At 49.5% G+C, this 13,502-nt stretch overlaps 1 protein-coding gene across 1 annotated transcript in view; it reads left to right on the top strand.

The window, feature by feature from the left end:
• Positions 1 to 16: 16 nt before the first annotated feature.
• Positions 17 to 13,502, top strand: part of GALNT10 (polypeptide N-acetylgalactosaminyltransferase 10) — a 210,783-nt gene continuing 197,297 nt past the window's right edge. The window contains exon 1 of the mRNA XM_029941255.1: positions 17 to 207. Coding sequence (XP_029797115.1) covers positions 49 to 207 — 159 coding nt within the window. The 5' untranslated portion in view covers positions 17 to 48. The remainder of the gene's footprint in view (positions 208 to 13,502) is intronic.

The following is a 13,502-nucleotide window of genomic DNA, read 5'->3' as shown; positions in this document are numbered from 1 at the left end:
GGGCCGCGCGGCCGGGCCGGCGGGGCGCGGCGGGGCTGACCGGCCCCGATGAGGCGGAAGGAGAAGCGGCTTCTGCAGGCGGTGGCGCTAGTGCTGGCGGCCCTGGTCCTTCTGCCCAACGTGGGGCTCTGGGCGCTGTACCGTGAGCGCCAACCCGACGGCACCCCCGGAGGATCGGGGGCGGCGGTGGTCCCGGCCGCCGGACTGGTGAGTCCCGCAGTTGCTGTGGCGTTCGGAACATTCTCTCCCCGTATTCACTTGTATCCTTCGCTTCCTTCCTCCACCTTTCCCTTTCTGCCTCCTCGGTGTCAGCGCCAGAGACTCTACTATTCTTCCCATTTTGGGGATTGGGAAAATTGAGGCCCAGAGAAAGACAGGAACTTGTCCAGATTCTCACGTCAGGCAGAGACAGAACCAGAACCAGAACTAGAAACTGGGACTCCTGTTGCTCAGTCTGAAGGTCTGTTTCTTACTGTAGGTTACCATTCTCCTATCTTTCCATATCTGGTATCCTCTCACCTCTTTCAGGAGCTCTTGCTTTTGGAAGATCCTATCTGCATCCCTGTATCCCAGAATGACTTCTTCAGTAGCTGCCAGTCCTTCTGTTTAGTGTCCAGGTCTTTTCTAAGCTCTTCCCGCCCCCCCCCCCCCACCTGCTGATCTTTGTGAAAGGGGGCTGAACTTCAGGTCAGCCCCCTTTCCTGTTTTCCCATCTGCTCAGTGGGACACCAGGTCTCCCTCTTCTCCCGATTTCTGTTCCCTCCCCCCTTTTCACCCACCCTCTTTCCCAGATCTGTGGATTTCTTGGAGGATGCAAAGATCATGCTCCCCGTGGAGCTTCAGGCCAGCGAGGGTGGAGGGGGCGGTGTGGTGGGGGGAGCTCCTGATTCTTGAGGGGTCTTCTACCTTTGACCTTCTGGGAGTCCAGGAAGTGGGGATTCTGGTGGATGGATCCCCCCAAATTCCCAGAGGCTATATGTGCCCTGTGCCCTGAGGAGGGAACATCGGGTGCCTTCCCCGTCCCTTCTCAGAGTATCCATGATCCCTTTTGAACTTGTCCAATCTGACCAGGTGTGTTGTTCCTTGCAGCCAAGACTAGGGCCTTAACTGTTCTAGCGTCCTCTGAACTTCCCATGTGTGTGTCTGTTGTGTCACATGCACGTATAGACTGACAGCAGAAGCTCTGTCAGAGCTCTCCTACCTTCCCAGCTCCTGGGTAAATAGGTGCCAGTGAGTGTTGAACTGTTTCACACAGTGGGACATTTCAGGTTTTCTTATAGGATCCTTGGCCCCATGGGAAGTGGATAATTTGTCCATCAGGGTCCAACTTGACTGATCGCTGGCAGGATGAGGGAAGAGCCTGACTTTTGAGGTTGATGTTTTTCTTTCTCTTCCTCGTATTTGGCTGCTTGAGCACAGAGCTGTTTGCCACAGGGATGACCAATTTGAGTACAGCCTGTCACTCTGGTAATTGTTGCAAATCCTGGAGGGCCTCCTTCCTTCATCTCCTAGGTAGCTCTTACTGTTTGGAAATTAAGCTCCTCAGCTCCTTTGCCCCCCTGGTTCAGACCCTGACAGCCATATTAGACCTCTTTCCCTTAAATTCTCTGTGCATATTTGTTTTCCATTCATGAAGTCTTTTCTTCTCTTCGTGCCCTGTACCAGCGTTAGGGTCAGGAGGTCAGGGTTCTGTACTCAACTCTACCATTGACTTGCTGTGTGTGCCCTTGATCACCTCTCACCTCCCTCTCTGAGCCTCCTTTTCTCCATCTGTAAAATGTAGTTATTGGTCCAGCTCCAGCATTGTGATACCATCAATGCATCAATGAGGAGTACAGTGGCCACTTCCTTTTTCTCTCCTGAGGGCAGAGGTCCCTTTAAGCATCCCTCACTGTGGGGGCTCCACACTGGACACAGCCCCAGGAGTGCCCTGCCTGAGCACTGACTCTCCTTTGGAATAGCTGTAGCCAGTTCTAAAATAGCTCCTGACATTCTGCCTCTGCCTGGAGAAAGCCCTCGTATTTCATTTGCCATGGATGCCAGAGACGTCCTGATTTTCATTTTCTATAGACCCAGATGTGTAGAGAGAAGGTCAAGGTTAACTGCCAGTTTGGCCTGAGCTTTCAAAGTAAATTACTCACTTGTGCAAGAGGGAATTGATGGAGTAAGGCAGCCTTTTGGGCAGAGAGAAGGGAGCAACAGCTGGGCACTGCTCAGAGCCCTTAACCGAAATGGACAGATAGGCTCATCTGGGAAGTTCTAGTTCTTGTTTATTTCTTTTGCTCTGGAGTATCACAAAGAGGAGGAAGAAGAGGTGAAGCGGTGTGGAGGAGGTGGTGGGGGGTACCCGTGGATTATCCTTGCTTTAACGAAACTCCCTTTGCTTCCTGGGAGTAGCGAAAGGAGCTGTTGCCCCAATGATAAGCTCTGCTAGGTGCTGTGGGATTCAGCATTCATCTGCTGCCTTTCAGGAACACTCTGCCAAATTTCCACACAGCCACTTTTTGTTTCACTCTCCTGCAGATGCACAGCACTGGGCTTGGCCTCCAGTCCCTAGTCTGAATGTCAGCTGGCTTTGAGGGAGGAGGCTTACTTCTCCAAGTGATGGGGTTCCATCCCTCATCCCAGGGCACTGGAACATGCACGTAGCCCATTAGTCTGCTATCTGGGAAACCTGGCATCTTGAGCACACAGGGCTTCTCTCGACAGGGCTGACCAATTCTGAGCTCAGCTTGTCACTCTTGTAATTGTTGAGAATTATCCCAATGCACCTTGTTGATTGTTGTGGTAGAAATAACTGCAGGGGCCCAGGAGGGAAGGCTGACAGGACTTTATCCAAATGCACAATATATTCCTCGTGGGTTTGAGGGCTCACATACCCAGTTTGAGCAGCCCTTTGACTCTTGGCCTTCTCTACTGGATTGAAGGATAAAGAGCTTCAAGTTAAAAGCCTTTATCATCTGCTGGAAGGTAAGTCTATGTGACTGACATGCTAGCTCATCCTAGGCATACCTCTGGAGCTGGGTAGGGCAGCTGATTTATAAAGGACACATAATGCTTTTAGCACTTCCACGTTCATCTGGTCAGGCAGCTGGCTCCTTACAAAGTTGCAAAACCAAGCAAGAAAAGCCAGTCTTGAAGCTATCTTCATTTTAATTTAGGGGTCCCTCTCATTCCTGGGCCCAGTCTGTTTAACATCTTGGTTTAATCCCATCATCTGTTTTGTATTCCAGACTTGGGAACTGGCTATTCAACACCGATGTTAGGGAATGTGATGCAGTCCCTCCCCATTTCAGAGCCATAATCTCTTGTGAGAAATGACTTCATTGGATAATAGAGACTGTGGAATAGAAATTGGTAGATAATAGAATACCAATGGCTTTAATTTTCAAGTATCAAGAGTTTTTCTCATTGTGTCAGAGCTGAACTTTATTCTCAGAACATCTAGAAATCAATACCTTTCCGCCCGCTTTTTTTCGTCTTCCTGGTGGCAGAGCCTTACCCATCAGAAAGTTAAGTACCATAGAAATGTAGCTTTGGAATGATTTCTTTAATTCTTTGCAGAGGGGCTGGAACCCTTTATATTGTTAATCTCTTCTCCGTCTGCATGCCCAGCTGAAATCTGATGCAGCTGGGGCTGTGTTGTTGATTTACCTGAGCAAATCTGCTCCCTGCATTCCTCCTGTCATCCTAGGGATATAGTCTCCTTAGGAACCGAGCTGAGAGAGGCCTGGATTCTCATTCTCTAAACTCACACACCTCAGGAGTGTGGTTCAACTTCTTTGGGCCTTGGATCTCTCTACTGTGAACTGAAGCCTTATATTCAGAAGAGGAGAGGTAACTGTGTATTATAATGGTGCTCCCCTCCCCTGGCCAATGGTGCTCCCCGCCCCTGGCCATTGCTAAGCAGTCTCTCTCCCACTAAGCCCACACCTGCCTTCAGAATGTTTCTGGATACTGCTACTCAAGTGGAGTTAATGTCATGTTGAAATCGATTTGTGACACAGGGAATAGATCCTTTGTTAGGAGTTTTCTAACTGTAATTTCCTAGGGTTCTGTGAGTTTGTTTGGAAGCATGTATTGAAAAGGCCTGGGTCATAGAAGTGTGTTAAAACAGACCTCCGTAAAGGAGTTGTGACGAAGCCATGACCACCTGGGGACATGCTCGTACTCCGGTGCCTTCGTTCAGGCTGCAGTCTGAGGAATTCAGTCTTTAATCTGTTGGTGCGAGTGACTTGATAACGAATAATGGAATCAGGAATGAAAACGCAAAGGCCCATTTCAAAGATAACCATCTAGCTTGCTAATTGTACATTGACCACCATCAGCTCTCACAGAGAGATGGCATTGGGATCTCATCACCAAAAAACACCCTGAGGCAAAATGGGCAGTCTGTGGTATGTCCTGTGGCAGCTAACCGCCCATGAAGGTGTTTGCAGTGGGTTCTGTAGTTTCATGTAACTGACCCCCTGTATCCCAACTATGTATCTGAGCTCCCAGGAAGACTGAAATAAGAGGGTTGCTTCTCAGAGAAGGACCATCCTCATGCCCAGTGCAGCGGGGAAAGGAGGTACCCTATACGTGCCTGAGTCCCCGTGGCCAACAAGTACATCATGGCCTCCTCTTCCAGAACTATCTTGAAGGAGGAACTACATCCTCTTCTAGCACACAGCCTAAGGCCTAGCCCTTGGAAGACAGTCAGGACATGTTTGCTGAGCAGTTGATACGTGTCAGAGCAGGAAGGGGCCTTCAGAGGTCTACTGGTCTGCCCACCTTGTTTTGTAGATATGGAAACTGAGGCCCAGGAGAGGAGAGACCCATTCTCAGTTCGGGGAGGACAGACCAGAACCCAGTTCTTATCCAAAGTCTTGCTCTATTTCACCACAAATATTTTTTCCTCCCACATCCTAATAATCGATTCTTCTCTACCATTATTTCCCACATGAGCCGAGGTGATCACTCCTGGTTTTGGAGGCCGGTACTTACTAATTATTGGCTGGAACTTACCTGGCTTTTTTTGCAGCTCCATTTTTATACATTTCTTCTCAACTTTTTATAGTGTTAAAGCAAGTAAAATGAATTAAACTTTAAAGTGGCAAAGGAATCCGGCTGGGAAATTGAGAAATTACCGGATGCATTGCATGTGGCATCATTACGGCCGTCTGTGACAGACGGAGCTAGTGTGGGCTTGAGAGCCACTCAGACTCTCTATCAGTTGCAAATAACAGAATGAAACACATGGGCTGGAATGAGTAAGGGAATATATTAGCTCCTGTGACTGCAGTGGCTTCAGGTATGGTGTTATCTAGAAGTTCCTGCCCTAGACTGAGCCCTTGTGGGAGCTAAAAGTGGTTGTAGCTCTTTCTGACCTCATGTTCATACCTAGTTCCTGGGAGAGTCTGTCTCCTCTGGTAGCTTCTACTGAAGAGGGAGGAAACTTTTTTCCTCTAAGTGCTAGAAAGATCTCCTTTGGTATTATCAGCCTAATCTGGATCTAATGTGCTTTCTGAACTGTTCACACTTGTCAGGAGGATGCGCGTCACTGATTGACTTAACCCACCCTGGAGCCAGGAGTAGGCTCTGGTCCTCCAACTCCTAGAAAGAACAGTTCCCAGAGAAAAATCCGGGCACTTTTGTGGAGAGGAGGGGAGATGCAGGTAGGGATGGGGACAACAGGTGTCCATTCCAGAATCTCACTGGCTCAGTGTCCCAGGCAGTCACTGCTGGGGGGGAATCAGGCTTGGTCTACGAGATCGAATCTCTCGGCCATCCGGGACTCAGGGTGGATCCCTGGACCTACAGTCTGGATGTCTGGCATCCCAGTCACCCCAGCTGTGCCACCCCCTGGCTGGGATGATTAACTCCCTGAGCCTCAGTTTCCTCTTGAGGAAGCTTATGTGTGAATGCTTGCTGTCGCGGGGCGGAGGGTTGAGATGAAGCGCGGTTGAAAGCTGCCTTTATTTAACCTTACTTGTGAGTGCCGCTGCCGCCTTCCTTCCCTTCACAGACGTCCCGAGAGCTGCTGCCTGTCCTCCCCCCACCACCCCATACACATTAAAAGTCAGTTCATTGAAAATTGCTCTCAAGCTGAAAAAGAACTTCTGTCTCTTCAGCTTTGACTCTTTTTTTCTGCCTGGCCCTCTTAGCTGGAGGAGGCGGAGTGTTCATACTTTGGAAGCTAAACAATTCCGCTTGCTGTGGTGGGTGGGTGTGTATTTATGAGTGTGTAGCTTTCTCTCCATGTGTCTCTCTTCGCTCTCTCTTATCTTTGGATGGTTCCTGTTTGCTGCCCTCTGCTGAGTATAGATAGGAGAAGGAAGGGGAAAAAAGCAGGCCCATGTTTTCCTTCCCTTTGGTTTTGAGAGAATTCTGAGCTTTGAATGCTGAGTTTCCTTCTGTTTGCGCAGGTGATAAAAAGCCGCAGCATAGAATGACACTAATAAGAATGATGATGGTATAGATGACAGGGAGAATGATAAGGTTAATAATAATAATCATAGTAGCTACCATTTAGTTAGCACTTAATCTGGTAGATGTTGGACTAAGAAGCCCTTTACCTGAACGTCTTGTTAAATACTCACAATTATAAGGGCGCCTGGGTGACTCAGTCAGTTAAGCATCTGACTTCAGCTCAGGTCGTGATCTCACAGTCTGTGGGTTCGAGCCCCGCGTCGGGCTCTGTGCTGACAGCTCAGAGCCTGGAGCCTGCTTCAGATTCTGTGTCTCCTCTCTCTCTGCCCCTCCCCCACTCATGCTCTGTTTCTCTCTGCCTCAATAATAAATGAACATTAAAAAAAATTTTTAACGTACAATTATAAACAGGTAGGAATGAAGGAAAAAACCAGGGCTCATGGAGGTGCACATTGTGGCCTGAGGATACACAGCCTGTGCATGTGGAGCTGGTATTTGAGCCTGTGGGTCTCTCATTCAGTAGGATAAAGGACCTGTTTCCCACCCTGCCCAGACACCCACTCCTGTGTGGCTGCTGCAGGAGCCCCAATGTCTGAGCAGAGGGGAACGACCGTTGTTCTGAGACTGAACCTCCTTAGCCGCCAAGGTGGAACCCACAAGGTCACTTGAAGAGGTACCCTCGCCCAGCCCCCACTGAGGCGCTGCTGGCAGAGCAACTCCTCCATCCCCCTAGATGAAGACACCATGGGGCAGTGTGTGGGGCTCTAGTTTTGGAGCTTGATTCAGATCCCTAGCCCTGGGCAAGTCATTTGGCCTCTGTGCCTGGATTTCTTGGTCTGGAAAATGGGAGCAATCTTATGTGTTATTGATGGTTGAATGAATCACTGTGGGTAAAGCCCTGAGCACAGGCTGGGTATGGAACAAGTCCTCAGTAACTGTGGTTATGCTGCTGTTTGTGGGAAATGCCTGGCTGATGGTGGGGACCCTATTCTTCATAGTAGGGTCTCAGCTTCCCTGTGGCCTGGTTAGGGAGTGAGCCCTCTTTATTGTTGTTGGAAGGTGCGGTCTGAGGAGAGGTGGTTGGCCTCATGGTGCAGCGTTCAGAGGTGGAGCGGGGCCAGTGTCTCTGATGGTTAGGGGTGGGAAGGAAGGGGTGCATGCTCAGGCTGCATTTTGTACTCCACCCCCTGACTCTCTGGAATCCGTAGCAATTCCTACCCTGGGAGAGAACCCGGATCCTCTGCATCCTTTTAGGACGTATTTTTTTTGCTGCCTCCGGGAAGTATTTTTTGGTCACTGCAGCCCCTAGGAGTTGCTCACTGGTCTTAGTTCCCCTGAGCATCGGTCTCTTCATCTGCCCACTTAGATTGGAAAACCTTCCAGAAAGGCATGGTCTTAGGCTTCTTTTTGCTGCTCATTCTCCCTGTACTTTTCAGGGTGTTCCACATCTCGCTGCCTCCACACACCTGGCTCCCTTACCTCTCACATCCTTCTTCCCTGCCACCTGGCCCCTAAGCCTCCCTGAATGGGCAGTCTGGGGCTGTGCTCTTGCCACCAGGAGCCCAGAGCCCCTTATATTAAAGTGTGCAGTATAATAATTTTTATTTGATCTCTCTGGACTGTCAGCTCCTGAAGGCAGGAACTAGCCTGTGTCTCGGTTGCCCACTCTTGTTTGTCCCAAATATTTGCTGAATGACTGAAACAGCAAGCAAGGAATGGTGTGGTTGGGGCTTGGTAACTGCTGGCCGAGTGCAGGAAGCAAAGCCTTGAGAAACAGTTCTTCTGGGTGCTTCAGAATCCCTGGGGATCCTATTAACAGTAGGGCTCCAGGGCTTGTGCCCTAGGAGCATGATTGGGCCGGTCTGGGGTGGGCCAAGGATCGTCCTTCGGGGAACTCTTTCCTCTCTGTCCACATCCCAATTTGTCTGTAACCCTGGGAGGCAGACCTCACCTCCCCCAGGGGCCCACTCCATTCTCTGCAGGAGCGCTTTGGGACCTACCTTTGAACTTGTATTTCTGGAGAGCGTGTTTATCTGCAGTTTCCCAAGTTGCCAACCAGTGCCTGAAGAGGGCTGTTATTAGTGGCACTGTGTCAGAGGCAAGTGGTGCAGAGTTGGGATCCGGGATCCGGGATCCGGGATGGGCGGTGCACTTTGAAAATCCCTCTGCCTCGGCCCACAGGGACTCTCTGGGGCCCTAAAGTTTTGTTTTCTTCTGATGCCTGTGGCCTGTTGCCTTTCCAGGACAGGTGCTCTGCCTTCCTGCCAAGGGGACAAGAAGGAGGTGTCTGTAAGTGGGGGGTTGGGGGCAGTACTGAACCAGGGCCTCCCTGGGAAGGTGTGGCATTAGGGAGGCCGTGTGAATCTCTTCCTTGAGTTTGAGAGAGCATGGGATTGGGGGCAAGCTCCTCTGATTCCCTGGCCCACCGCTGCCCCTTGTTAGCTCTGTCTCCAACTCTGGACCTCATCTTAGGATAAACTTTAGCCTTGTCCTAGAATGAGCACAGTGGTCACTGCTTCCCAGTGTCCCCGTGATGATTAAATAACATTAAAGATGAGAAAGCTGAAGTGCAGGGCCTAGGTTCAGTGACCTATCCAGAGTCACACAGCTAGGAAGGTACGGAAACCAGATTCCAACCCAGGTGTCTCACTCAAGTGGAGCACCCATCCCAGGCTTCCTTCTGCTGTCCTGCCACCTACCTGCTCCATGACCTTGGGGGAGGCTACCTTTACCTTCTTCCGCAGGGCACAAGGAGGCTATGGGGGGAGGCCCCAGGAACCCAGTTCCTGGATTCCTTGTGTTGGCTTCAGAAGGCTCTTCCGCCAGTTGAATGCCCAGGCGGCAGTGCCAGGGCATGGTTACTCCAGGTCCTACATGCCTCCCGGGAGCCTCCCTCAGGCAGCCTCCCAAGAGCCCAGTTAACTGGGGTCCTGTGTTTGTACAAATCTCTCCATGAGTTGCCGATGTCTGATGTCCGCTTCCTCTGGCTGGCTGCTAGGCAGAGGCTTCCGGCAGGGGCTTCTGGAGGAAGGGGGTCTCTTAAAGGGAACAGGTTGGCAACATCTGGCAGGTGAATGTGTGTGAAAATTACTTCCTGCTGCTGAGGCACATTGTATGTGCTCAACTGAAAACTGTTATTTTTGCATGTTTCCTCCTGAGTATTGATCAGAGGCAGCTGCTGACAGTGAAAAAATGTGTGTGTGTGTGTGTGTGTGTGTGTGTGTGTGTGTGTGTGTCTATTTGTGAAGTAGTAAGTTTCTAAATTTGGCACCTAACTCGTGAGAAGTTAGTGATTGTGGTTTGGGGGCATCAGGGTCTGTAGTAGGATTCCTTCTTGGTTAGTTCATTGACCAGGAACCTTAATGTCTATCTTTTTCAGAGAACTTATTTTATTACTTCATTTGACCTTTGCACCATGTTTTTCTACACCTTATACATATACTTTAATGCAGATTGCGGACTGGTGGCTGGGGGGCCGGAAGTAGCCCAGAGATATGTTTCATGTGGCTCACCCAGTGCTGGCCCACAGATGGAGGCGTGTCTTTATTTTTAAGTGTGGAGAGTTGTCAGTAGGTGAATGTTAGGATATTTCGTATTAAAAAAAAACCAAACTTATGTCTGGCTTATGAGGAAAAATGTAAGTCTTGCACCTGGGCCCAGGTTCCAGTGTCACAAAAAGTGGTTGGGTCTGGGGAGCACTTGCCTGCTGTAGAAAGGCCTCAGCTTGAACCTGGTACTTCACACTTTCACGTAGCCAGCCTGGCCTCCGCTCGTGACCCCCACTTTGCAGAAGAGAAAGCCAAGATTCAAAGAGTATTAGTGACATGACTGGTCACAGAGCCAGTAAGTTGAGGCTAGTCCTTTATTTTTTTTTTAATGTTTATTTTGAGAGCGAGCAAGCACATGTGTGCTAGCAGGGGAGGGGCAGAGAAAAAGAGAGAGAGAAAGAGAGAATCCCAAGAAGGTTCTACACTGTCAGTACAGAGCCTGACTTGGGGCTTGAACTCACAAACTGTGAGATGATGACCTGAGCCCAAATCAAGACTCAGATGCTTAACCAACCGAGCCACCCAGGCACCCCAAGGCTAGTCCTTTTTGACTATAAGCCCAATATACTTTTGGGGGAAGTGGGGGCAGGGGAAGATAGTTATGTGGAAATATAAACGTATAAACCTAAGGGTCTTTAACAAACTCACTTAAGTTTACATCCAGATGATTTATATTCTGGCTCTGTCTGAGCCCAAGAACCACTTAACCTTGTTCCTCTGTATTTTTGAGGTCCACCCCGTCTTAACGAAGTTTGCTCTAGCTGTGTCAGGGGCTGCTGTAGTTTGTTAGAAGTGATATGAGCACAGCGTCCACTTTGTTTTGTGCCTTGAATGTACATTCTTGTTACTGCAGACCTAGTGTTAGGAGTCTACAGTGAGAGGCAAGACTTCCCAGCAGAAATGGCACATGCCACATTCTCTTGTGTGAGGGGGCCTCAAAGGCATCTGGGAGCATTTCTGAAAAGAGAGGGCCTGTGTGAGGGCCCCGACCTAACTGGGTGAGGCAGTTCAGCTGAGCACAGCCACCTGAGCCTGTTAGTACAGGGAGGATGCTTTGCCAGAGCACTCCCTCCCCCACTCCAGGAACCTTCCCTTAGAGGTCCCGTGTGGCTGCTAGTGTGGCAGTGGGGCATGGAGTGTGGGGCACAGAAGGTGTGCCCACTGGTCCTGAGCTGAGGGATTGCTCTCTTTGAGCCCTGACTTCACCGCGGTAATAATAACGTTCCTGAATTTATTGAGTTCTTGGTACATGCCATACACTGTGCCCTTCTTATTTCTTCAGCATTGTAAGTGGTCTTATTGTGGTCATTTCATAGATGGGAAGACTGAGGCTCAGGAAGCATAAACAACTTCCCAGGCCTGTAGAGGAAAAAAGTGGCAAGACTCAGACTCAGATTTCTGATCCTCAAACCTGTGCTCTTAACTACTGTGGTTTATTGACCCCTTGGCAAGTCATTGAACCTCTTTTGGTCTCCATTTTCTCCCCTGTAAAGTGGGTATAATGTGTCTCTGGCTCTGTCTCTCTCCAGCAGAGTTCGGATAAGAGGGACTCATCAGCTTTCAGACCCATTCTTCTTGCCTGTCCCCCTTGTTCTGGGCAGCTGTCAGGCATTGCTGTCTGCCCTGTGATCGTTCCCGCAGGGGTAGGTGGGGCCCCTCTGCTCCTGAGTGCCAGGCTTTCCCTGAGGAGGCAGCCCTGTACGTCTGGAGTGTGCCTCCCTGTGTCTCCCTTGGCAGGTGGGAGAGGCAGCCGAGCCCTGCCCCAGAAAACAATGGGACATATTCAGAAGGCTTCCAGGTGCCAGCCAGAGGTATTGAAGGGACATTTGATTAGTTTTAACCCTAGTTGTCAGGCTTTTGCTCTTTTTTTCTCTGTAGCAGTTAAGGGGGAAGGAAGCAGGCGTGGCTTTCCTCTGTGCAGTTCATGTGGGCTTGCTGATTTTGGGTGTAAGTTTGCCTCTTCTACCCCTCTCATCCTCAGTGCTCTCCTGTCTCTGCATAAGTCTGTCTCCCTCCTCCCCTCCAGCCCCTGCTGTCTCTATGCCGTGTGTGTCCCACTCAGCAAGTGTGATGAGAGCTGAGACCGAAGAATCCCCATTCTAAGGGACTGTCTTTCATCTCGCCCCATCTTCCCCAACCTCATCCCTGCCAAGCAGTGAGCCATCTTTGGTTTGCACACTTCAAGTGAGCAGGAACTCACTTTCTTCGCTCAGCAGAGTCCTAGGTAATCTGCCATGGCTCAGGGAGGCTTAGAGGATTTCTGGAGTGCCCAGTATCCTTTTTAGGCTCCTCTCGAATCTTTCCTTTTCCAGAAAGTCTTTTCTGATCTTTCCAGTTAGAATTAATCTCTTTTTCTTGGAAATGCTTATAGAATTTAATTTATACAGCTTTAGTGACACGAATGTTATAGTGCTATGTTTTTGCCGTTTCTCTAGGCAGAGGAAAGTAATGTTGAAGGAGCTTTCCCAGTAGGACAGCTCATTGGGTGAGGTTCCAGCTGGAGAGAAGGGATATTAGTGAGCTGCCATGTGGGCCTGGGCTTCCTCCTGTATCTAGAAAGTCCATCTCTAAACTTGGCCAGTGTGTGTTATGTATTCTTTTCATCCAGAGAATATGTTAGGCTTTGTGGGCCATATGGTCTCTGCAACGACTTCTCAACTCTGTCGTTGTAGTGTGAAAGCAGCCAGAAACAATACATAAGTGAACGAGTGCGCTGTGTTCCAATAAAACTTTATTTGCAAAAAAAAAGGCAGCAGACTGGCAGGCTGTGGTTTGCTGACCCATGTTCTAGTCTCTTCCTAGTGGAGCAAATGGCCCCACATAGTTGCTGTGTGACCTTGGGGCACTGAAGGTCCTTCTCCAGCATCACATCTCCCTTTACATGGATGAATGGAATGTTATGGGTTGAATCATGTCCCCTAAAAGATATGTTGAAATCCTAACCCCTGTACCTCAGCATGTGACCTTAAGTGGAAATAGGATCGTTGCAGATGTAATTAGTTAAGATGAGGTTATGCTAGTGTAGGGTGGGTCCTTAATCCCATATGATTGACTGGGGTCCTTACAAGAGGGGAGACACCGGGAGGGAAAGGACCATGGAAAGACAGAGGAGGAGACCAGAGTGAGGCTGCCATAAACCCAGGAATGCCTGGGACCACCAGCAGCTGGAAGAGACAAGGATGCATCCTTCCCGAGAGATTTTGGAGGGAACATGGCCCTGCCACCACCTTGATTTTGAACTTGTAATCTCCACAACAGTGAGGCAATACATTTCTGTTCTTTGAAGCCACCTCCTTGGTGGTGCTTTTTAAAGGCAGCCCTAGGAAACCAATACGTGGACCATTTTCCATTTTCTCATCAGATTGTTTAATGGGTGTGCATGAGTGTGTTGGTGTGTTGTGTTTGGGTAGAGGTGGATAAAACACTCCGCAAGGCAGGGATAATTGTCATAATCTCTTCCAGCTACTTTGATTCCCTTTTAATTTGTGACAAAATCCTCTCTTCCTATGGAGGATTAGCATATCACCCTGCACGTATGTATTC

The sequence above is a fragment of the Suricata suricatta genome, chromosome 6, assembly GCF_006229205.1.
Source record: "Suricata suricatta isolate VVHF042 chromosome 6, meerkat_22Aug2017_6uvM2_HiC, whole genome shotgun sequence".
In the NCBI taxonomy this organism is placed as follows: domain Eukaryota; kingdom Metazoa; phylum Chordata; class Mammalia; order Carnivora; family Herpestidae; genus Suricata; species Suricata suricatta.
The sequence above is the reverse complement of the archived record's forward strand: the minus strand, read 5'-3'. Positions and strand labels throughout refer to the sequence as shown.